The following is a 24,411-nucleotide window of genomic DNA, read 5'->3' on the forward strand; positions in this document are numbered from 1 at the left end:
CTGCTCATTCGATTAGCAGATATTTTCTCTCAAACACAAAGTTATTTTGTATTTTTATCCTAGAGTTCTTTTTCTGTGATGTTTTATCGTACAAGTGTCTGATTCAGCAAACCCTGACTATAGACTATAATTTGCGTTTTACTCCACTGTATTTTTTGATAGATATATATTTACTACTTTCTTTGTAGATTGAGATTTTAAATAAAAACATGATAAGATTATAATACACAGCACAGTCAAAGATTAAAACCAGTGTCCAGCCTTTCAGCTTGTGCCCTCTTAAAAAATGCGGTGTCTGGTTGGGGTCGTTGTCTCATTTAAGATATCCATGAGATGCTAGCAGTTCACCAAAGAGACATCTCCCCTCTGTACTTCCCAGGCTTCTAAACTTCTTCAAATGACTGTCTGAGGACCAAAGACTGAATTATAAAATAATCAATGTATCCAATGCTCTCTCATACCTAAACAGAAAAAATAGATTCCACCCATCTTCCATGACATGTATAACCATCCCAAAAGGACATATATTACTGTCCTAAGGGTCACAGTTTTAAAAACAAGCATTATGTCATGAAATGGTCTCGGTTAGGCTATAAAACCTCATGGTTAGATTTAGGCAACAAAAGTAGGTGGCTAGGTTCATAACCCCCCCCCCCCCCCTTACATTGCCATTTCCTCAGTCAAAGCGTCTGGAATATTTCACAAAAGAAGTTCATAAACAAATACAGAAAATGTAAGAAGCAGACCTTTTTCTTATTTTCTTCCCGTGAATCATCTCACAACCCCCAACATTTATTTTGTGACCAACTGGTTATTACGAATCAATAAATTAAACTCACAGGGCATTTTTCTGTAAAATTGGTACTTTTACTGTTAATACTACAATATATTTACATTAGCTAATAATACTAATCATTTTACTGATGTAAGATTTTGAATGCAGGACTCAAAGTGGAGTATATTATATACTCACATAAAAGTACTTTTTCCAGCCACATTGAATGCTGCCTGTTCAGAAGCAGTTACTCTTACATGACATTTGATCATTTGCACGTCAGCACCCCTGAAATTAGTTTGTGAGGCTTTCTGTGCTTATCATGTATCTGTTTTTATCACATGTAGGCAAAATTCATTCATAAAAAAGGAACCCAAATATGAAAAAAAAATCATACTGCAGAGCAAAAAGTCCTGTTGCTGTTAACAATGAGATATAATCATATCAAATATAGCAGTGTTAGAACTAGCATTGGGGGGTTGCAAAAAAGATGAAACTATTACTACAGCTGTCAACACTGTCACAACAGAGCTACGTGGTGACAGAAATAAAGACAAAATAGTTTAATATGAAGTAAGATGCCAAAAATGTCTTGCTAAAGCAAAACACCCACAACCGAAATGGAAGAAGTTGCATGGATGAGAGATTATATTGCATGATGTTACACTTTTGGTGCAGGAAAGACTTGTATAAAGACCCTGAGGCAGCCGTTGGCATGTTGGCTACTTCTGAATTGTCGCCGTGCTTAAAATACCTCTGCCATTAAGATCCTTTGACATTGACAGACATTGTTGAATCTCTGAGTACACTGGTTTTCAGAAACATTTTAACCCCAAATGAATTCAAATTAAGACAACATGATTCTCAAGTAATGCAAGTGGTTCCCCCTGGCAGACTTATTTGGACATGACTCATACAGTAGGGACTTGTTCGCCTGAACAATTTTTGAATGTTGTTTGTACCTAAGAGAAAATTCTAAATTGGTGAATGTGACAAGTACAGTTAAATCTCTCCTACATGCCACTTAAGAATACATTTGTTTGTGAAACTGGTTGTTTTTTTTTATCATTCAACAATTCATAACAGGACCTTAAAAGACAATTATATACAGCATATGATTTCTTATTCCTGTATGACTGCCTCTTGCATTAGGCCCCCTGTTTTTGTGAAATGTCTGAAAGACTTTGTCAATTCAAATCAGTGTCACTGACACACCTGTAACTGTAAACCCCTCCTCCTGCAAAATATCATCACATAGGACCTTTGTTTGAGCAGCAGTTGCAAGCCATGTATACATTTGTTGTTAGGTAGCAACCTACCATAGTAGTGACAGGAATGAAGCAAAGGAGAAAGTCAGGAGAAGTAGAATATTGTTTGCCATGTATGTCACCTTAGATACATCACGTAAAAAAATTACTAGAGCCAAACCATTATGTTTTTTCTAAACAAGGAATTTTGGCACAACTGCAGCATTTTACAATTTCAACCTTGTGTTTAAAACTGCGACTCTTAACAGTAATATAGCAGCTATTCTGTCATCCACCAGTAGGGGTCCAATCTACGCATACATGGTCAAACTACAGTAGCTACTTCTACAGAGGGAGAAAATCAGACCCCTGGCTTGTTCAAACTTTGTACTACCCTTTTGTACATTTTGCATGAATTATATAAAAGGAGCACAGAAGAGACACAGAGACAAAGGAAGAAGAAAACTGAAATATTTCAGGAACTTTTTGCATTGTTCTTTTAATGTGGTTATTAATATAGTACAGTTTAGATGGTAGAAGGTAGATTTATTGGTCATTTTTTAAACAAAGTTTAAAAAACGAAATTACAATTAATTAATTAATATACTGATTTGAAGTGATTTCAATTATTTCAAAAACATAATACACAGTAAGCTACCCGTCTAATGCAGGCAATTCATTGTGTTCTCTAAAATGTCTAAATTGAATAAAAATTAATCAAGATCAGGTTGCAGTGCAGCCAACTGCAGTTTGAATATGCAGACTAACCCCCAAACCCCTAACCCCTGGTTTAAAACATACATTTTGAAGATATCAGAAATGGATTCAGCATCCTCAATAATTAGAATTAAATCTTATTTTTAAATAATTGTTGTGAAACTCCTCACGTGCTGTTCTATCGGGAGATACGGGGACTTAAACCAGTGGTGAGTACGACAAAGCATTAATAATAGTAAGTTAGGAGCAGAGAAAAAGTCCGCTAGCTGCTAAGCTAATTTCTGCATTGTAAAATGCCATAGGCTTATGCTAAAATTATTAGCATGTTGAATATGTGGGGAAATGTGACCTACAAAAGGCAGTTGTTTTGTCTATGGTCCTTGACAGTTATTATTGAGTTTAATACTTTAGTGAAAAGATCTTGTTAATCCATGTTTTGAAGATGTTGGGAGTAGTTTGTCTTCAAGTCAGACAGCCCTGAAGTTTTAGGAAAAAGATCATAGTTTGAATTAAAATGAAAAAACTTTTCCCGGAAAGCATTTTCAAACAGAATGAACCAGTTTTAATTATTTCCAATTATGTATATGTTGTTTTTATCTTTTCTGGCCAAAAGCAAAGAAAAGGGTGGCAGCTTCTCCTGTAATCCTGTAATATCGGCTCATATTGATCGCAGGCCTCTTAATCAAATCAAATTGAAATGTTATCGGGGGTGCACTTTGTAATATTGGCAAATATCATATCGTTGTCCAAAGTATCAATATGATATTGTAGCATAATGAAACCAGTGATATACATTCCTACTTCCTACCACTTTAAAATATACATATACATATATTGATATTGATATTGATATTGAAAAAGGAAACATTTGAACTGAAAAAAAATCACCATTAAAAATACAATTTTATTTTATTTTTAATATGTTTTAGAGTCTGATGTGTTTTGCCATGGACAATCTTCTATTTTTTTTCTTCATGTCACTTTTTTTATATGATGGCAGTTTTTTGTCAGTTAGGAGGGGTTTTGAGGGGATGGGAAAGGACAGCATGATTTACATTCAACCTACATTTTTTCAAATGACATCATGAATAAAAACACACCAGAATGCAAATAAATACATAAGAAATACTCATTTTTAGTGCCTATGTTTAATTTTTTGTGGATTTATTTTTCAATACCAGTGATCATGACACAAGCCCTCTTTTATGGCATCACATAACTTGCTGAATTCAAACTTAACAATAATGACCAATTGAACAAACATCAGGGTGAAAAGAATTACCTATATTGACAGCAACTGTCTTTAGACAGAAAAGAAGATTTTTTGACCTGTTCTTGATTTGTTTTTTTTTAGTTTGGCCTGTGTCTCATCTGCTAACATGGAGAGGATGCAGTTTTGCGTCACTTCTGGTGGAGCTGTCATGTCGTCCATCTTTTTTATACAGAAAACATACAGGTTGGAGGCAAATCAGATTATGTTAAAGACGAACAATTTATTTTAAATCTTCAGACCAGTAAAAAACACCTAATGGAACAAAATTAATCACCCAGAGGTGCCTGAACTGGGGAGCATGGGTGGCTGAATATTAAGCAGGGAGTTGAAAAGGACAATGCATGCTTGCGAAAACCTTCCCTGGGTAAATAGAGGTGAGGAAAAATAGCCTTCATTCACTGTTTTTATTTCCTGCTATTGTGCAGCTGTTGGTCTCTCATACATCATCCTTTGGCCAACAATTAACCTCAGTTGAACCAGCTTTATTCATGCATTTATATAAACTCGCTGTTGTTAAGGTCAAGTTCTGACCTGCCCTCTGTTGCAGGTTAGTTTCTACATGTAAACTCTCCCTGTTTAGATAGCCTGTAATTTAAACAGGAGCTCACATAGGTCATGATGGATGGTGCTTTCTTTCCAGTGCCAGCAGGTCACATGAACTAATATACCACATCCCTCACGTGCTTCTGTGTGTAATAACAGACATTGTGTTGTTTCTTTTCCCTTCTGGCAATCCAAAACCCACCCCCTCGTTCTTTCCTCCCCCTTGTTTCCGTTGTTTTTCTCCCCTCTCTTCTGCCTCCCGTCAGTAGAAAACAGAAAGGTAAGATTGTGTGTAAATATCAATACAGCAGGTTGTGTACCCGCAGTCTCCCTGGAAAGATGGTCGGGTCAGCCATTGCACTTTCTTGGGGTTAAGAGCAGATTGGTTTCTTTGTTGGCTTTGTGCTGATGAGAGGGAAAGAAAGGGTCATAAATGTGTCGAAGTGTGAAAGAGAGCAACAAACAAGATCACAGCGATCCTGCAGGGAGGTGTTTGACCTGTGAACGCTGCTTTACCAGCAAGGAAGTTTATAAAGTGATGCTCACTCAAATTTAAAATCAGGCAACACCTTTCAACAGAACACAAAATTTAGAGTGTCACAGTCCTACAATAAATAACTGAATAGATGTGACAATGCTGATTTACATGATGGGAAATGTTAATTTCTCTTTGCACCTAAGGATGGACAATTTGTCGTGCTCTGGGAGAAATGGGTTTGATTTGTCGGGCCTGTGAGACCTGACTTTGTTGGGATGGTAACTTGAAGGAACATTCTTAACTTTTTGTTTACAGATTTTGTGGAGTGGTACAAGAATTTTATTTTATTTTACTTTATTTTTTTGGCATTTATCTCTACCTCTCTGAGAGAAACATCATGATATAAACAGATGTCAGCTTAAATCAAGGATGAAGGCGAGAACTTAAGGTCATAGGACTTTTTTGCTCACAGCGTTGCTAGGACACTGTGTTGATCCAATTGTATGGCTATAATTTGTAAATGTTTATTTTGGTTGTTACAATTATGTGCATTTGCCACAGGCCTTTACATTTTGTACAACTATAGATATGTCACTTTGCACTAAATAGTCATTGAATTTACACCCCCCAAAAAAAAGAAGTTTGAATAAAAAATATTAAGTTCTGAATACATCTTAGCATTTAATGTAGCAAATATAAGTCTGGGTGTTTTTGTGTCACTACTGGTCATACTCAAATTTGGATTTCCAATGCACATGTAACCTGTGATGTCATGGGATATTTTTTATTAATTGAAGCAAAGTATGCACCTACATCCAATCTAAACTCGGAGCAGATGCTGAACCAAAAGTGAGTAAATAGTCAAAAGGTAAAAATAGCCTACACACTGCAGCGCTCCAGTTCTCACTCATTTAATGCACCAAAGTAGTTGTGGTGTTTCGAGCAATACAGCCCTTCATCAGACCTTAATATTATATTTGGTAAAAATTATTACACAAACTACAAAAATGAGACCCATTTTGTCATAAACTGAAATCTTTGTAAACCCAACTCTCTTTGCCAACTGAGTTAAGAAAAAGAAGAGAAAAAGAGTTAAGAAGAGGAGTAAAAGCTAAACTAAATAAGATGCAATTAATATGACTACAAATTTGAATGTTATTGATAATTTAACATGCATGCATATTTACAATGGTCTCAAGTGTCCCCTCATGCTTATTTGTTTGGGTGATTGTTTGAGCGACTGATAAAGTGGATTGACATTCTCCAAATTCTGCACTTGTATCTATAATGGGATTATCCAACACTGATTCTAACAGCATACTATCAGAGACAATCAGATTTAAAGCAGATTATGTAAACATGCAAAGAGATCTCCTGTTTAACCTGCACTGTCACACAGCGAATGTGTGTCTGTGAGAAAAAGCAATCAGGGCCGGCAGCTTAACACATATTCCAGAGATTTATATGAATGTGTTATAGTTAATCCTTTAAAAACATAAAGGGATCATCTATTGTTGTGCTAATGGCTATTTTCAATACTTAAATGTTACATGTGCAAATAATTCACCTCTTTGTTTCCTTGTCTGTGATGTTTGTTACTTTGATGATTAAATCACCAATGAAATTAGCTTTTTCACATCAATTTAACGTCATCATAGCAAATATATGTTAGTCCAAATGTCTTTTTTTGTACTCCTTTCATGAGAACTCTCTTCATTCAGCAAAATGCAGCTGAAAAAAATGCATTAGTTGATCAAATCCTTGATGTCTTAAAGCAATAAATCCATCATTTTGTGTGTCAGCCTCCAATCAATGGCACCAGATGAACACTAGAAGCATTTGACTATTCAGAAAATATTATGACGTTGAAGAGTAATGAACTAAAAGTTGGACCAAAGTAAGCAGGAACTTTCCTACTTAAAAGTTTTACCTTTTACAACAGACAGCGACAGACTCAAAAATTTTTTAGAGGGGGTCTAAAAGCCAAAATGCATGGGACACGGACGCAACATGTCACATAGGTGAGGCAGTGGTGTTTTTTACCTGCTACGCAGACTCTGTCACTGCATGGTGACATGCATGGTGGCTGCCAGCTCCACTCTGTGTGAATTGCTAAATGCAGTATTTATGCAGGTTTGAAAGCATAAAGACTATATTAAATGGTAATGAATTAATAATCTGGATCATTTTAACAACAGGATACATTAGTTTGATTGATTTACTATAATAAATATTATTATAAATGCTAAAACACCCGCAAGTTTGCTCAACTGCTTCGCATTGTCTCTGATATAATGAGTTATTAATTTTGATCATTTTTAAACAGATTGTGCTTGTTTTCAGTTCTGTGTAGTTTTTGCTTGTTGGAAGGTCGTGGAGCAGCTTGCAAAGAAAGAAAAATAAACCGGCCTCAAAAAAATTGAAAAGAGCTGTACGATGCCCGTGCAGGCAAGCACGGCTTCCATGGTCAGTGTAGCAGCTGCAGTTGATTATAATAGACGCGCTCTGTTGTGGGCATCCTGAAGCAATTTTGCGCTAAATCCATGTCCCGTATACTTCATTGATAAAAGAAGTCATGGTTCATAATTGGATTTAAAACTTTGGAAGCTTACACTCCTCAGTCTTTTGCTGTTTGCTTTAACTTGTCATTTCTTGTCAAACCTCTTTTCAAAATGCTCAGCTTTCTTGCATTTTAAAGAATGGTTCCAATAGTCCATTAAATTGAGCTGCGGGACCCACGTCAGCTGTAGCAGCCAGCAGTGACCCTCCATCTTCAGTCACAGCACCTGCTGTGCTGCTTTCTTCACCGCTCCATGTGTAAACTGTTGTATGTTATCCAGCTGTTTTTGTGTATTTTGTAAGGCCAAAAGAGTCACATCTCGTTTGTATTTTCGGGATGCAGCCACAATTAACATTTTAGAGCTATTAGCTGACCCCACTTATCCCGGCTTTTACAGCAATGATTCTGATTAGTAATCGTGCATTTCAAGTACCAGCTGAAAGGGTGAATTAAAACATGTTTACACAAAGTTAAGTAATGCTAAAATGTCACTATAGGACTGCACAAAATAACACTAATTTGGTGTGACTGTCTAATGTGTTGTGCTGCAGTAAATCTATGCACAAGATTATGACACGAAATACTTCAGAGAGGGTTTTAACCTGAAATCAATCCTTGTGGCTACACCTATGACTGCAGATTCAGGAAGATATTTAATCATCGCTTTAAAACATTTCGTGAGACATTGCATTGTATGTAGATGTTTTAACTCAATGGAGCTATTTTGAGCCTTTTCTTGGCATTTTGAATTGGAGCTCATATTAAGAACTGCCGCAAAGAACTGATCAGACAGAATCCTGCAGCTCTTGAGACATTGTTGTGTTAATTTTCTTTTTTGGTGCGTGTCTGTGGTTGTGAGCTTGTACTATCTTTTTGAAAAATGACATTTAGACCTTGAGAGTGAAGACATCTTGTAAAGTGAGGACATTTTGCTGGCCCTCGCTTTGGGCAGACCTTCAGAAGCCTCTTTGAGGGTTCAGACTTAGTTTTAAGGTTCAGTTTAGAATCAGGTTGAGGTTGGAGTTAGGCATTAAGTTATGAATGTTAAGGTTAAGGTAAAGGGCAAAGGAGTGCATTTTGTCAGGGAGTGCATTTACATGGACATAAATAACCTAACTAACCCTTTGAGCATGTGAACACCATATCCTGTTCATGAGAAATCCTAATACACTAGCTGGAGTACTCTTATACAAACAATGGCAGTAGTGAAAGTGTCTTGCCTCTCAGAAGATGAAGAAACTGAGATTTGTGTTTGGATAATGCAAGAGGCGTCTACAGCCACTGTTCACCTGTCCTACATGTGGTGGTGACAGTAACAGGCTGGCTCCAGAGTGGAGAGCATTAATACAACTATAGCATGTTTCAGCGATAACATTGACTCAGTATGTAGTGTGTGTAGTTTGGAGAGAGAGAGAGCAGACAGCCGATAAGTTGTGAAGTGATAGTAAATGTACGTTCTAGTGTTTAAGGAGGGAAATTGTTTCAATGATTTTATTGATACCAATGCCATTATAGAGCCTGCTTATCGGTCCAACTCTATATCGATTCCCTCATTGTTTCTTGATCAATTTTGCGGGTGGGGCCAAAAGAAAACTCTACACAGGTTTCCACTTAAATGCAGCATTCAGAGTCTGCACACAGTGTCACGAAAATGAGAGAATAGTTAAATAGAAAAAATCTGCTAATGTTATGATAACGCAATACATCAAGAAAACCTTGAGGGATCTTTTTCAAATTTGGCACAAATGTTCACTTGGACTCAAGGCTGATATTATTAGATTTTAGGTGATATAGGTCATGGTCACAGTGACCCACCTTGAGGGAATTTTATCAAATTTTATGCAAACATTCACCTAGACTCATCAATGAGCTAATATGAATTTAGTGTTTAATGGTCAAGGTCACTGACCTCTATCTCTTTCTCGTAAATGCAATATCCAGAGATGGTCTTAAGGGAGGTTCCTCAAATTTGGCACAAACATCATTGAAGGTCAAATGTCAACTGTGACATCATAATGCTCTGCAGATCACTCTGGCCATTACTGAAAGTCAGGAACAGAAGGGGAGATAATTAATTAGACTGAAGTGGTGACACTAATCTTGGCTGTCCACCTTCAAACTGTGCTTCTATAAATCTTCTGTGCTGACGGGGGAAGATGTGTGTGAAGCATCTGTGTTTACACAGACATGGATGTTAGTTGTAGGTGCAACTTGACTGGTGCATGGAGGAATGCAACACCTTGGCAGTGTTTCTAGTTTGTGTAAAAATCACAGGTACCTGTGCAAATAGACTGCAGTAACCACTAACCAGGTTACTTTATGTATGTTTACTTTGTGTATGTTTGGGGAAGACGAATAACCAGATTTTTCCGTGCTCATGTAAACACCATAATCTAAATATGACCACAACTGGGATAACCCTCATAAACAGATTATTCATGTCCAGGTAAACCATGTCAGTGAGGGTCCTCACAAGAGTAGACGTACAGGGTTTTTTTGTGTGTGTGTGTGTGTGTGTGTGTGTGTGTGTGCGCGTGCGTGTGTGTGTGTGTTGATTGATGACTTACACTTCCAGCAGCTCTGGTCAATTATGTGTTTTCGGAGCATTTTCAGGTCACACAGGTGATCAATCTCCAAGATATAAGTAAAACTGACAAATTACAGTGTAAGTTCTTATCACCTGTCAGAGTGAGAATAGCACAGGCCCTATGATTAAAAAAGCTACTTTTGTCCTTTAGCTGTACTTGTGATAACAGTTTTTAATGTTCTCCATCACAGCTGTAACAATGTTTGACTTGGTTTGACTCTGCCGCTTTCAATTCTACCTCCTGTAATCAGAAATCATTCAACCAGATTGATTGCTTTAGTTTCATAGTGCCTTTTTGATGCAGCACGTCCAATCCAATTCTGTTTTATTTGATGCCCGGCGCAGATCTATCAGGACACGCTGTTCGTGCCACGTGTTGTGGTGAGCAACAGCAGAGTTTCTTTTAATGAAGAGCAAAACAAGCAAGGGATTGGAAAGGATAAAACATATGACTGAATAAATTCCCTCACAATTGATTTTTCTACCCGCTTAGGCCTCTGTTTCAAGCTGTGGCAGATGGAAAAAGCAAAGTAATGAATCCCCGTAGAAGACCATTTACCGGGGAAATAGCCCCGCTGCTGTGTTTCATACCTTGTTGCATCGTTTAACTACTCTTTCAGGCTTTTCCTGAATAATGCATTGTTTACTTAATTTACTCTTTACTGGCCTGTTCTCATGGTAGCATGTATCATTATATTGATTTGAGAAGGTTAACAGCTGTTCAAACCAAATATTCACCATATTTGCTTATGTGGGAAACAAGCACCTTCCTGACCTGCGGTGTTTTGCATTATTTATACACAAATATTTACATTTCTCCAACTGTCAGTAACTCATTGACTCTCTAATTAATTGCAAATATTTGAATTTGCGGTAGTTTCTTCTTCTTGACATTCATACTGCAGCTGTTCACTGCTGTTTTATGCAAATTTATATTTCTGTTTATGCATAATAGAGCCATGGGATTAGCAGAAATGCACCAAAAACAATAGAATTCAATGAATAAATAAAACACATACTGGTGTTTTAAGAGGCCCGGGGAAACAATTACATTCACTACATACAGAATAGTCGGAAAGGGCATGAGATCAGTCCAAAAAAAAAAAAAAAAAATACATTGGGGAGTTGAAGAAATCCATGTAAAAATATGAGTCGTGTGTATTTTTGGTAGCAGAGAGTCCATATGGACGCTTTCCGCCTTTAGTTTCTGTTTATTAAGCCATTTATCAACCAGTTTCTTTTGGGGATGATCCAACATACAAATCACATGGACTATTATTTTTATTTATTTCTGTAACACATTTGAAACAACGTTAGCTGACCAAAGTGCTTTAAAAACCTGGGCATCATAAAAAAAGTCAACAATAGACCAAGATAACATTAATGAGTGATGCAAAAACTAGTAATAAACCATTGGACTTCAATAAGTTGAGTACATTCAAAAGCTAAAGTAAAGAGGTAGACCTTGAGCTGTTTTTTGAACAACTCAGTGGAGGACACAGCTGGACCATTTTTTATCCTTAGACACTTACAACAAATTGTGACATGATTTCAAGGATTTATTGCATTGTTGATCTGCCCCACTGCTTTGAAGGCAGTCATGCACCATCATTTTAAGATTTCAGTTTCATCCTGCTGTGTATTGCGTTTGGATTATTTTTATGTTCTTTTTGAAAATTACCACAGTAGCTAAAAAGATGAGTCTAATCATTCAATAAAATATAATGGGTTCATATCCATGTAACTTCTTGTAGTGCATGCATGTATGTGTGTGTTTATCCATCTATTTGCAGCTAATCAGGCAAACTTTTAGATCAGTCTAATATTTTCTGTGCACATGTATAACTGCATACACAAGGGCCCCTGTGGTTGTAGTGACTGTTGAAAAACCTGTTTGATTAACTGCATTATACCGTCACTGACTGCTGACTCCTCTTAACTAGCCGTGAGGGGCAGCAATTTTCCGGAAATTGGCTCTGCAAAAAACAACAAGCCTGTCTTTTCTGGAGCAGGCCACATTTTGGCCTTTATCATGGCTCAAAAACTTGATATCCATAGAAAAGCCTGTTCTCATTTTGAACTGGAGCATCTGCAGATAAGAATATGTAATGATCTGCTGCACTCAAGTTATAAAGTAATCTACCAGGAATGTGGGCTTGCACGTATTTGATTGGCTGATGAAGTGTCTTGTTGATTGGCCTTGCATCTGTGTGGCATGGTGCAAACTTTCAGGCAGCAGCCTTTACAATGATCATCAGCAATTATGTGGAAACAAAGGATGTAGTATAATAACCATTTTAAAGTGCTGTAAGAAAAAAAAGACAGTTTGGTCTATTTGTGGACCTTTTGATTGCATGGGGCATTTAAATTTTTTAATGAGAGAAAGTCACCGCAGGTGATCAACGCTGTGACTGAAGAGACAGCTCCAGAAAAAAGGGGAGGTCGACCTTTTTTTGTTTACATAAAAGCAATCACAGCTAACTGTTCATCATTTAAGTGTTTTGCCATCCATGCCCTTTAAATATGACATCCTGTTGTGCACTAAATCACTGCAAAGAGCAACGTTTGTAATATCTCACCATATCACAGGCGTAATGATGTTTGACACATCGCACTGGGTATGAAGCGTCAAACATTATTACAACAAAGCAGTCAGAGACACAGCCAGGAGAATGTCATCTCTCATCGGCTGACAGACAGTGAGCCGAGCAAACTGTGAAATCATTTGTCTGATTGTCTGGCAGCCAGGAGCAGGACTCAGCAACAATAACAACAAGCCCTGTGGTCAAATCTCCATTGCTTGTTAATAATCCGTCATATATCTGACTCTCTGCTTTCTGCTCTTACAGTTCACATCAGCCTGCCTGCTATGAGTTTTCTAACAATGGGAGAAGTTTTACCCAGGAGAAAAATTACTTTGAGTTTGTAGTATGAAGAGAAACAAGGGTGTATTTTTCCATTACTGCCCACATAATTAATAACTGAGATTGATCATTACTATAAGTTTCCATGTACATTTAACCGAACAGTGTACAAGATTTAGGGAGATTTGATGGCATCTAGTGGTGAGGATTGCAGATTGCAACCAGCTGAATTTTCTCATGGTGAGGATTCCTTCAGTGGTCATTGTTTTGTTTTGTTTTTTAATTTTAAAATATATATATATTTTGGGCTTTTTGTCTTTATTTTAACAGGACAGTCAAAAGAGGGAGTCATTAATCTTGTTAATAACTGTTGTATGCTTGTCATCCTTTGTAAGAAATAAGAAAAAGAAGTCCTGTCAATTTATGTCAGTTGAACTCATTTGTGTCATTAATGGTGGTTTGCATCAGCTGTGCCCCTCTCTTCTTTGCAAGAAAAAAAAAGAGAAAAACTCATTTTCAAAGAGGATTTAAGCAACATCACGTCCTTCCCTCTCGCACGTATTTGTTCAGGCAGAGCAGAAGGCTGGGTTTGTGATAATCCCCCAGCTCTTCAGTTTGTGGGTAGTAAGCAGGAGGTAAGTCTAGTGATTATAGTGCTTTTCAGCATGGAGAGTGGGAGCTTTGAGACGGACAAAAAAAAAAAAAAAACAGAGAGAAAGTAGAAAGCCAGCACCCACCCACGTCTGGGCAGAAAGCGGCCCTCAGGAGGCACAGTGGTCAACAGTGCATGGGGCTTACCTGTCAAGAGTCTCGTTGTGTCGAGAACGCAGTGGAGAGGAAAGTCAGGGGAGCCAAAGAGGCCAAGGAGGAAGCTAAAAAAGGCCCTTTTGACAAGTGCAAATGTTTTAGTGAAACTTTGAGGATCAAAATCAAATCCCCGTACTCAATTCGTTTTTTAAAGTGGCCCTTGAGAAAATCGGAGTCTCGAGGACTTACATGAACAGTCCCTTATGCAGCATATGCACTCATCTTTCCTCCCCCTTGGTGTCCTCCTCGTTTTCTAATTTTGCTGTTTTTACCCTTAAAATGGCACCTATCATGCACCCGCAAACTCTTTTCCCCATTGCTTCACATCACACTACTTAAACTTGATGTCAGCTGCCTCTTTCGGAGGTGATCTCAGTGTCTGTTCCCTTCCGCTTACAAGCTTGTCCTAGAAGCCTGTATTTTAAAATCAATTTGTTCCACTACATGCCACCATGGCCCACAGCTTTGGCCAGTGAGTCAACCTTGGCTTCATCTTGGCCCTGGATCCCACTGGCACAGCTTTGTTATGCCCAGTCTGAGCTGCATTGATAGTGTCCCTATCTCTCTACCTCTGTCGCCTGTTAAAGCAGCCAGTCACCTGCGTAGTCAAATTATCTGAAGCCCGAAAGAAGCGAAATACAACTAGCCTGACATCACCAGATCACATTAAACATGCAAGTTAGTCTTGAACCTGTCATTTCATTTTTGTTTTGGGGGCCATCAGTGGGCCTTAGATCAAAAGGCAGCAAGATGCAATTATATAGACCGACTACAAATCAAAGCAAATCTGCATATTTATGGAGAATCTGTAAGTAACAGGTAGTAAGCATCGATATGTCTGTGAACGACTGTTGCTGTTTTTACCATTAGAATTTCAGGGTTCCCACAGTCATGAAATTCCAGAAGTTATGAAACTAGAAAATATGTTTCCAGGCCTTAAAATGTTTTGGACTTAACAGAAAGTTTGGTATATGTATTACTTTGAAATAGTGTTTTTAAAAGATATTTTAACATTACACAAAATATGTTACAATTAAAATCTAATACTGCACTTTGTGCCAGTTGATAGAAACTTCGGTTATCTACGAAAATGTATTGGTCAAAAAATGTGTGGAAACCCTGGACTTTGGAAAATAAAACTTCAACATAAAGTTCCATGTCAGCTTCAGTCATCTTGGTTACGTAAACAGAGCTTCGTTTTACTTAGCCTGGATTATGCTTGCTGCAGTTTCTCTGGCTTGAGGATGCGTTATGTCATCACACATGTTTTCATAAATCGGGAAGGCTCTGTAAAATGCCAGTCATGGTCTGAAACATAACCCATGTTAGATAAATGGTTGTGATTGGCGTGCCCAGGGTTAGGGTGTGTGGAAATCTGTTTTATTGGGAGGGGAACTAGATGCATCTGCCACAACAAATAAAACAAAATAAATAAAACCAACTTGTAAATTTAAAGGAACACTGTGTAAGATTTAGGGGGATTTAGTAGTGAGGGTTGCAGATTGTACCCAGCTGAAGCTTCTTCTGTTTAGAATTCCTTCAGTCTTCATTGTTCAGGAGGGTGTTTAAAAAACTGGATATATCAGCTACAAATAAGCGTTTCTCCAAGGTCTTTTTTGGCATGTTGGAGACAGGCCGTTAGCTCAGCACCTGATAATGTGTGCTCACCTTTTTTCTCTGATAACTTAACATTCAGACATTCAGGAGGTTTGTACTGGGAGGCAAATTATATGCAGACGTTCTTTCCTCTCAAAAGCAAACCAAGTTGTGATTTAAAACCTGTAAAAACACTTAATTAAACAGTTTCACGTAAAAATCATTCTTTTTCCAACACTTTCTTCGGTCTGGTTGCTCCAGAATATCTGCCAGAGGGAGAAAAAAAGAGCAGATTTGCCTGATTACAAGACTGAGGAAAACAGGAGTTAAAATAGGGAACAAAGACTAACACTGTCTGTAGTCAATCCCATGTTTACTTATTCACTATATATATAATATAATATATAATCTCTATATAATAGAGACTTTATAGTTACATTTTTTCAAGTAACAAAAGGTGACACTGGTGTGTTTACAGCTCGTCTCCGCTGCCCCCAGAAACAGCCCTGCACTTATTGCAGGTCTAATTCTACAGTGAACAGTAAATTGTTATCAATTATTTTGTGTCCTCGCTGACAGCTGCAGTCAGAGTCTCATAATGGTGATTTTCTCATTTATCAAAAGCTATCCAATGTGCAGTTGGATTGTTGTCAAAACAGATTAAAATAAAATGACAAATATAGTGCTCAAATATAGGGAGTGTGTTCAAACACAGCCAGATCAGACTACTACCTCTGAGACCTGCTGTGTACGTCCATGTAGAGCCAGTAATTATGTTTCCATTTTAATAGTGTAATAGTATGTTTAAGTGAATTCCTAAAATTTTAGCAATATAAAATCTGCTTTTCTTTTAACTTCCTTTTAAAGGTTCTTGTCATCATGTTCTCACATATAAGAGTTGACAAGATAACATAATGAATTGAGCACCAGTAGCTTTGATACATTAAGGCAATTAATTTGTCTCTCCTGATCCATGAGGACTCTGTGGTTTTTTTTAACAGCCGCTACAGTTACATGCAACAAGAATTCCAGTCTGGACCTGAAATTGGGGCACTCACTGTTACAGACGCTGTTGTTATTCTTTGGACCTTTCTGATGAATAGTAGGCAGCGTGAAATGAATGCTTTGTCTGCAGTTGCAGAAGCAGGCCACACAATGTCAAGGTGTTTTCAAAAACTCTATCCTCTCTTTTTTGAAGGGCCAGCTTTTCTGCCTCATCCAACTTTCTTTCAACTTTTTTGGCAGTTTTTTCGCCTTGCATTTCCACTCAGGATTTCTCGTGCACAAATTGAAAATGTGGATAAAAACTGGTGGATCCGAAGATACCAGTTGTATTTTGAGTCAACGCTGTGTATCTTTTTCAGCATGTTATCTAACATCTCCTCATCCGTTTCATCTCTAGGTACGGAGACATGGTGCCAAAGACGATCGCCGGAAAGATCTTCGGCTCCATCTGCTCCCTAAGTGGCGTGCTGGTGATCGCTCTGCCCGTGCCAGTTATTGTCTCCAACTTCAGTCGTATCTACCACCAGAACCAGAGAGCAGACAAACGGCGTGCTCAGAAGGTAAATGTCAGTGTGGTTATTTCACCCCATCTGCTCCAACCAGAAGATTTGAGGGTTACATGTTGGTTAAGTAAATATGTTTGTGTTGGAGCGAGTGTGTATATACATATCACCCAATCATTAGGAGTGCACGCTGTTGATTTGCATAAGGTGAAAGTACCACGGGATTATTAGTTATTATTACGATGATGAGAGTGAATGGAGGTTGAAGTGAGTAAAAACATTAGGCAGGTGGGTGGGTGGATACTAATGATTATTCCTGAAAAACCTCTTGAAGGTCTTTTTTTTAATATATATTTATATTCAGATCATTAAAATAATAACAGAGGGTTGAAAGATCTTGGTGACTGATAATGTTCTTTTTTATGAAAAAGACAGATGACACATTTTACAAACTTGAAAAAAAAAGGTGATGGTGAAGAGGATTGACCCCAATTATGAATTTTACGTCTGCATTTCAAATAGCCGTCCTTCAGCTTACATCATCCCACATTTTTCAACACAATTTTACACACCTACACACGCACACACACATACACACACAAAGGGAAATGTGTTGCCCTTCAGACCCACATTATTCAATGTCCTTCCACACATGCACACACACTCCCTTTCTCTCTCTCTCTCTCTCTCTCTCTCTCTCACTCACACACACACACACACACACACACACACACACCTAAAATCCAGGCACTAAATGTTAGCTATCCACTTACCACACTCACCCAGTGGGCTTGACCTTTTCTACGGGGCGAGATAAGAGCGCTATTAAGGTAGAGAGCAGCTGCTGATAGCTAATTGAGGAGGGAAAAGTCTGATTTGAATCCATAGTGATATAAGAATCCTATGAGGCTGGTTTTCTCATTAATATATTACCTTGAATCAGCAGAAGTACAATGGGATTTTTTTCCCAGTTCAAACACAATGAAGTAAACTCCTTTGTAGCTTCAGGTGCTCCAGTTTGGCTCCATTTGACCAGTAAGCAATGAAGTAGAGGGGGAAAGTCATGCATGTATTTAACTGCTGCTCTATTTTAGAGGGGAGAAAATAAATCAAAAATAGGTTTACCTTAAAAAAAAAAAGCATATTAAGGAGGGTCATTTTTAATACTTTAGGCCACACAGCTGCATGTGATGGATGAAGAGTGATCGATAATGCACCAAAAATCACTAGATCATTACTGCAATCAAATAACATTTTGCAATTGAAGCATGAAACCTGGTTTTAATTTTTTTTCTTTTTTTTTTAAGAAATCACACAAAAAAATCAAGTTAGAAACGTTTACCTCTTATTGCAAATAAGATTTCTGTACAAATGTATATACAATTTAAAAAGTAAAGATAAAGTTTACAGATATTTAGGTTTTATGTTATGTGTTTTGGTAGTATAAGAAAGTTAAGAGGAAAATAATATTACTTGTTAGTCTTGAATGAAATTGATTCACAGCACCAAAAATTGCATTGTTGCATATTCATTCTAATTCTGTTTCTGTTTATCCTTGAGTACCCTTTACTGTGTGCAACAAGCTTTTGTTATCTAGCCAGGCATAGGGAATCATGTGTGAGTGTGTGTGAGTGTGTGTGTTCACAGCTAATCGAAAGAAACTACTGGACTAATCAGTCTAATATTTTGTGTGCACATTAAAACTGTATGTTCAGGGACCTCTTTGTGGTTGTAGTGATTCGCAAATGTTGAAGAATCTGTTTTATGGACTGTTTTATATCATCGCTGACTGCTGACTCCTCACGTCTCTTAACCTGCTGGTAGGGGCTGTAATTTTTTTATGAAAATCATCTCATCCAAAATCAACCCTACCCTCTGTCGCAGGCCGCATTTTGGCCTTTCGGTTCAAAAACTGACAACCATATAAAAGTTTGGTCTCATTTTGAATCAGAGCATCTTCAGATGAATTCCATACTTAACATATTAGTCCTTGTTTTTGTTATCTTAGCAACCATCTTAACTGTCAAGGCTTACGCCAAGCCGACAGTCAGCCGTTGCCGTTTGGCCAACGGTGAGTGCATTCAGCCCTCATCGCCGCAGTGTGTCCCGCACTGTTGGCCCTCATCAGCGTTTTTCGGCCGATTCAGCATGTTGAATAAAATCACTCTTGATTGGCCATTCAGCTCAGCGCATGAATGGAGAGAGGGAAGGGAGAAAATAAACACCTAAAGTCAAGAGGGACTGAGGTCAAAACAAACTTGTTATGTGAGGTAAGATTGCTTTTCTTCTGCCGTTGAGCTGTTTAGCAGAATTGTTTCCTGATGGGCAGTGTTGTTGTTCCCTGGCGCACAGTAAATAAGCTTTGTTCTTTTGGTATTGGGTTGTGTTGTTATTGTGCTAACTGGTGGTCCTCTGGTTTCCCGTTTTGATTGATAATTGTAGACCACCGCTGTTTGCTGGTATGGAGGGAATCTCCTCTCAAGAAGGCACAGAATGCATGTGCCGGTTGGTTTTGTGTGTTTCTCTGCAACTTTTTGGCCGAAACACGACGACTTAAGGCAACACAGCAGAGGGCTTTAATCGCTGCTAGTTCTCGGATGTCAGCGTGGTGTGTTACGGCCCTAAACGAGCCAGGAGGCACAATTCCACGAGAAACAGCTGCACCTCGTTCTGGCTATCGTGGCTTGTTTTGATTCCCACACGGAGTCATAACACACTGGGATTGTTTCATAGCAGAGTGTCTGCCTGCCTGATGTTGAAGACTTGTGGATTTTGTTAATTCACTTACTTTTCCTCAGTGGTTGTGGTAGAGATCTGCACTCCACTGAGTGCACGTCTCTAGTTTTATATGGATTCATAGGATTCTCCCATAAGGACATTTTTAATTTTCATAATTTTTAACACTTGTTGTAAAATACCTTTTTGACCATGATGGTCCAGTAAAACGGTTAAGCAGACCTCACTCTAATGAAGTTCTTTTTGAGTAAGTGTCTCCTCTGGTTCATTTGCCTCATTAAATTAGTGAGGAGAAACTCGGGGATACATAACCCACTATAAATGAGAAATTAATTTATGAAGCATTACCGTGCTGTTAAATGAAAATAAAAAAAACAATTACATTTATTTCAGCATTTTTGCTGCAGTCATGTGGGACCACAAATGGAAAACACTGACTCATCACTGTCAACATTTTTAAGACCAATGCTGGCCTGATGTGTTTTGCAAACTCATATACTGTATCATTCCCTAGTATTGTTCTGTGAGTCAGTAAAACAAACAGATTGGGCAGCGAGTGGGTCAGACTGATGATAGGTAAACTTTGTTAGTCTGCAGTTTGGTACTGGGCAGGCAGAGTGGGTTTTTCGGCATCTGTTTTCAACAACAACAAAAAAAGTTCTCTTCATGCCAAAAACAACACTCATAGAGCATTGAGGGTTACCAAAACAGTTAAGTTGCAAGCTGTAAAATCAAAACAATAAGCTTAAAGACACTATAAAGCTCAGGCGAGAAGTCTGGTGATGTGGCTTCATCACTGCAAGCGACTCCTTTCACATGTTGTTAGTATGAAATATTTATATAAATCTGTTTTTAGTGCTGAAAGTTCACTGTCAACCTTAGAAACAGTGGGAAGAGCAACAGATTTTAAACCAATATGTTTGAGAAGTTCTGAAAGAGATCATCAGAACAATGAAAAAAAGTAACTGTTAGCTACTCAACGGTTACTGAATTAAGTGTGAGATTGTTTTCTCACCTGCTGTTTCCAAAGTTGAGAATTGAATTATTACTCCAGTATGAACATTGTGTTGCATTGTTTCTGAGCATTCACACAGTTTGTAGTTAATTAAAGAAAGAGCATGTCATTCATGTTGCTATCCAAATGATCTGTCCCAGACTTGTTGCTGCACCAAATCTAAACTACTACTAAAATATTTCTTTACCTGACTTGTTATCAGGGTCAGTGCTTAGAATTAACTTTTCTAACTTATTCAATCTATGTGGATGGATGGATGGATGGATGGATGGATGGATGGATGGATAGATGGATGGATGGATAGACAGATAGATAGATAGATAGATAGATAGATAGATAGATAGATAGATAGATAGATAGATAGATAGATAGATAGATAGATAGATAGATAGATAGATAGATTGTGCTTAAGAACAGTTTTTGAGTATCTGTACTTTCTTTTCTTTTCTAAAATCCAGAAGTTCATAAACTGTGAATGCAGTTTTGTGTGTGGTTTGTGTTGTCGAAGTGGTGTTCCTGTACTCCTACCTTGCACATGCACTACTCAGAAGAGAGGTCATAAGCAGGTGGCTGTATTTGGTTATGTGGTGTTAGTAATAGCAACAACAGCAGATGAGGATGAAGATTCCCCACCAGGTCATCCATGGACATACATGTTAGAAGTTTTTGAGATGAAGAATGATTCGTATAGTTTTAAATGTTTTTCTCTGTTTACTGCACATCACAGCCTGCAAGAATATAGGCATTTCCGCAGGCTTTGCAGCATAGGCAGGCTTTGCATTCAGTGGATCATTTTAGAGTCATTAGTTTCTGTAAATGTACATTAACAATGTACAACAATCAGTTGCAATATAAAAGTACTTTGAATACTTGAGTATTTTTAAAAGCAAGTATTCCAGTAATTTAACTTAAGTAATATTTGACTCAGCAACTTTCACTTGTAATGGGGTAAAATTTGATCAGGAGTATCTATACTTTGATTAAAGTAAAAGAGTTGTGTACTTTGTCACCTTTGTATATATTACAAGCTACATGTGAGAAAAAGTAATAGGCAAAAAATGGAATTAATGAAAAGTCTACCAAAATCAACCAAACATTTGCACCATCATGCACCGTGTTTCTGCATGATATGACTCCAATTGAGCAACTTTACAACACAAGTAGTGTATTACCGAGGGGCGCATCTTCACAGTGAGAATGCTTTGCCGACCCAGGAAAGTACATTTTGTGAGAAACCTGGAGCTCAGCACGCTTTGTTGGATTTATCTGTGTAATTTACTGCTCTTACCTTGTGTTTATCTGGTAAATAGCTATAACTGTAAAAGGTTAGCAAGTCAACACATTTACCGTGCACCTGTGCGCTATTTTTATTCACTGATGCACAGAAAAATACTCCATTACCCCCATATGTGCCCCTTGTTTTCCCCTATAGTGCAAGTCTGAGGATGGAAAGAGCAGGAAAGTAGAAAAGATTTCTTCCATTCTCCCTCCTTCTATTACTCTTTCTCTCCTGGCTTTCCCTTCCTCTTCAGGTCTCATTCGTCTTCATTCTTCTCTAACAACAGGCTGCTCCAGGCTCCCATTACAATTATGTAGTCAACTGGGGATTTGACTTTACAAAAAGGTCCTCTCATGTACCCATAGTAGCTTCACAGTCAGAAAATAGAAAGTAGAGAATCTAAATTGGATTTAATGATAGTTTCCTACTAAGTACTGTAGAGAGTGTGTGTGGGTCTCAGTGTAGAGTGCAGTGTCTCCTCTTCTTAAATCAGTCACCCACAGATAGCAAAACTAGCAAGAGAGACAACCCCTAATGCAATGGATTACCCAATAAGTTGAAAAGAAAACTTCCCATGAAGAAAAACGACAGGATTTTTTATTATTGCACATCAAAGCGATGCAGCGTAGTTGCCATCAGAGTGTCGGTGAGTGTGGAGGCAGTAAATGGACTGAGGTCACACCGGTAATGGGACAGCAGGGTCAAGTGGAGCCACACAGAGAGATGGCAAGTTGTCGAGGAAATGAAAAAAAGACTGGAGATGTTAGGGCCAAACTGGAGAAGGGGACCAAAAAGAAGGAGAGGAGGTCTGACATGAAGAAAAAGAGAGAAAGAGAACTCAAAGGAGACAGTAAGAGAAAGTAGAGAAAGAAAGTATGAGAGGCTGATTGGGGTAAAGGAAAAGGTCCCTTTACGCAGTAGTTTCAAGGCTCACTTGTCTTAGAGGTGAACATTTTATGGCTTTTTCCCTCGACTGCTTCAGTCTGGCTGTCTGACTGTCGGACTGTAGGTGGTAATGCTGCAGCATATAGGCTTGATTTGCTCGGTCAACCATTTAAAAAAAAAAAAAAAAAAGACAAAGTAAAATCAGCATCACCTGGCTTTGGACAGACTGTTGAGGAGGCCCATTAAGTCTGTCTCAGACTGTAATTTTAGAGTAATTTACCTCCAGCTATTTTCCAGCCAAAAAACTACTTCCTCATCACCCCCAATTGTTGTCCAGAAACTTAAAAACACATCAATGAGACACCCATTTGCCCTTGATGACATGTTCCTGCATTACTATCGACATGGGTGCTGCATTTATTTTAGTCAATCCCGCTGACACCATCCTGAATACTCACCAACACACCAGTGTTGGGCTTGTTACTTAAAAAAATACAGATTTTTTTTAAAAGTAATATTATTATTTAACTTTTTTGTTGTTGTTGTTGAAACCAACATATACTCCCAACTCAAATACTAATGCTTGGTCAGTGGCCCTCAGCATCAATCAAGACACCTTTAGTATGCCTTCCAGTGTCAGCTTTGGACATTCAGGGACAGTGTGTGATTTTATGCTCATTACATACACTGTGCCTTTTCTAAATAAATGTGCGTTCTCACAGGAAATGTACAGATTCTGCTTGTTAAAAGTAAAGCAAGAACACAGGTAAAATATTCATTCAATTCACTGAAATTCGTGAAAATTATTTAAAGTTTTGGTATCGTAATTTTTTTGCGTCTGATTAAATAAATGTAATGTAACATACTGGCAAATGTATTTTCTGTAAGTTGACTTTTTACATTATGTAGCTCTAATTTGTATCATTTTAGGGCTGCACGATATATCGTTTTAGCATCAACATTGCAATTTGCAATAGTTGCATCGAAAGACCAGTAATATCAAGTATGGCACATTTTATGGACAACTCGCGCATGGTTCTCATTTTCCTTGACTAATACCAGGATGCCAGGACTCTCCTGTGTGTGTGTGTGTGTGTGTGTGTGTGTGTGTGTGTGTGTGTGTGTGTGTGTGTGTGTGTGTGTGTGTGTGTGTGTGTGTGTGTGTGTAAAATTATGGTAACTGGGCTGCTGAGTGCTGCAAATGCTTTTCTGAAATGGAAATTGTATTATTTGTCCTTGAAAAGTCATGGAAAAGTGTTTGAATTTTGTTGATGAAAATGTGTGGGAACCCTGGTTCACACAGCTGCAACTTTTCCCTCCAATGTTCTGAAATAGTTTCGTCTATTATAATATTTGTCGAAAGTGGATTTTAGACTTGTGACTTTAAACTCGTGTCTCAAGACTTCACTAAACTTGACTTGCTCGCAGCTTTTGGACTCCAAACAAGTCAGAATTTCATCAGCTCAGAGTAGAGATTCCTTAGACAACCATTTGGGCTCAATGGACCATCAGAGAAGGCGAAATACGCATCATCACATCAG

The 24,411-nt window shown here is 38.0% G+C and overlaps 1 protein-coding gene across 1 annotated transcript in view; it reads left to right on the forward strand.

Moving 5' to 3' along the window:
• The window catches only part of LOC121951744 (potassium voltage-gated channel subfamily D member 3-like), a 95,582-nt gene that overhangs the window by 59,230 nt on the left and 11,941 nt on the right, over window positions 1-24,411 (forward strand). The window contains exon 2 of the mRNA XM_042498201.1: window positions 16,850-17,012. Coding sequence (XP_042354135.1) covers window positions 16,850-17,012 — 163 coding nt within the window. The remainder of the gene's footprint in view (window positions 1-16,849; window positions 17,013-24,411) is intronic.

This window comes from Plectropomus leopardus, chromosome 2 (genome assembly GCF_008729295.1).
Source record: "Plectropomus leopardus isolate mb chromosome 2, YSFRI_Pleo_2.0, whole genome shotgun sequence".
Lineage (NCBI taxonomy): Eukaryota > Metazoa > Chordata > Actinopteri > Perciformes > Serranidae > Plectropomus > Plectropomus leopardus.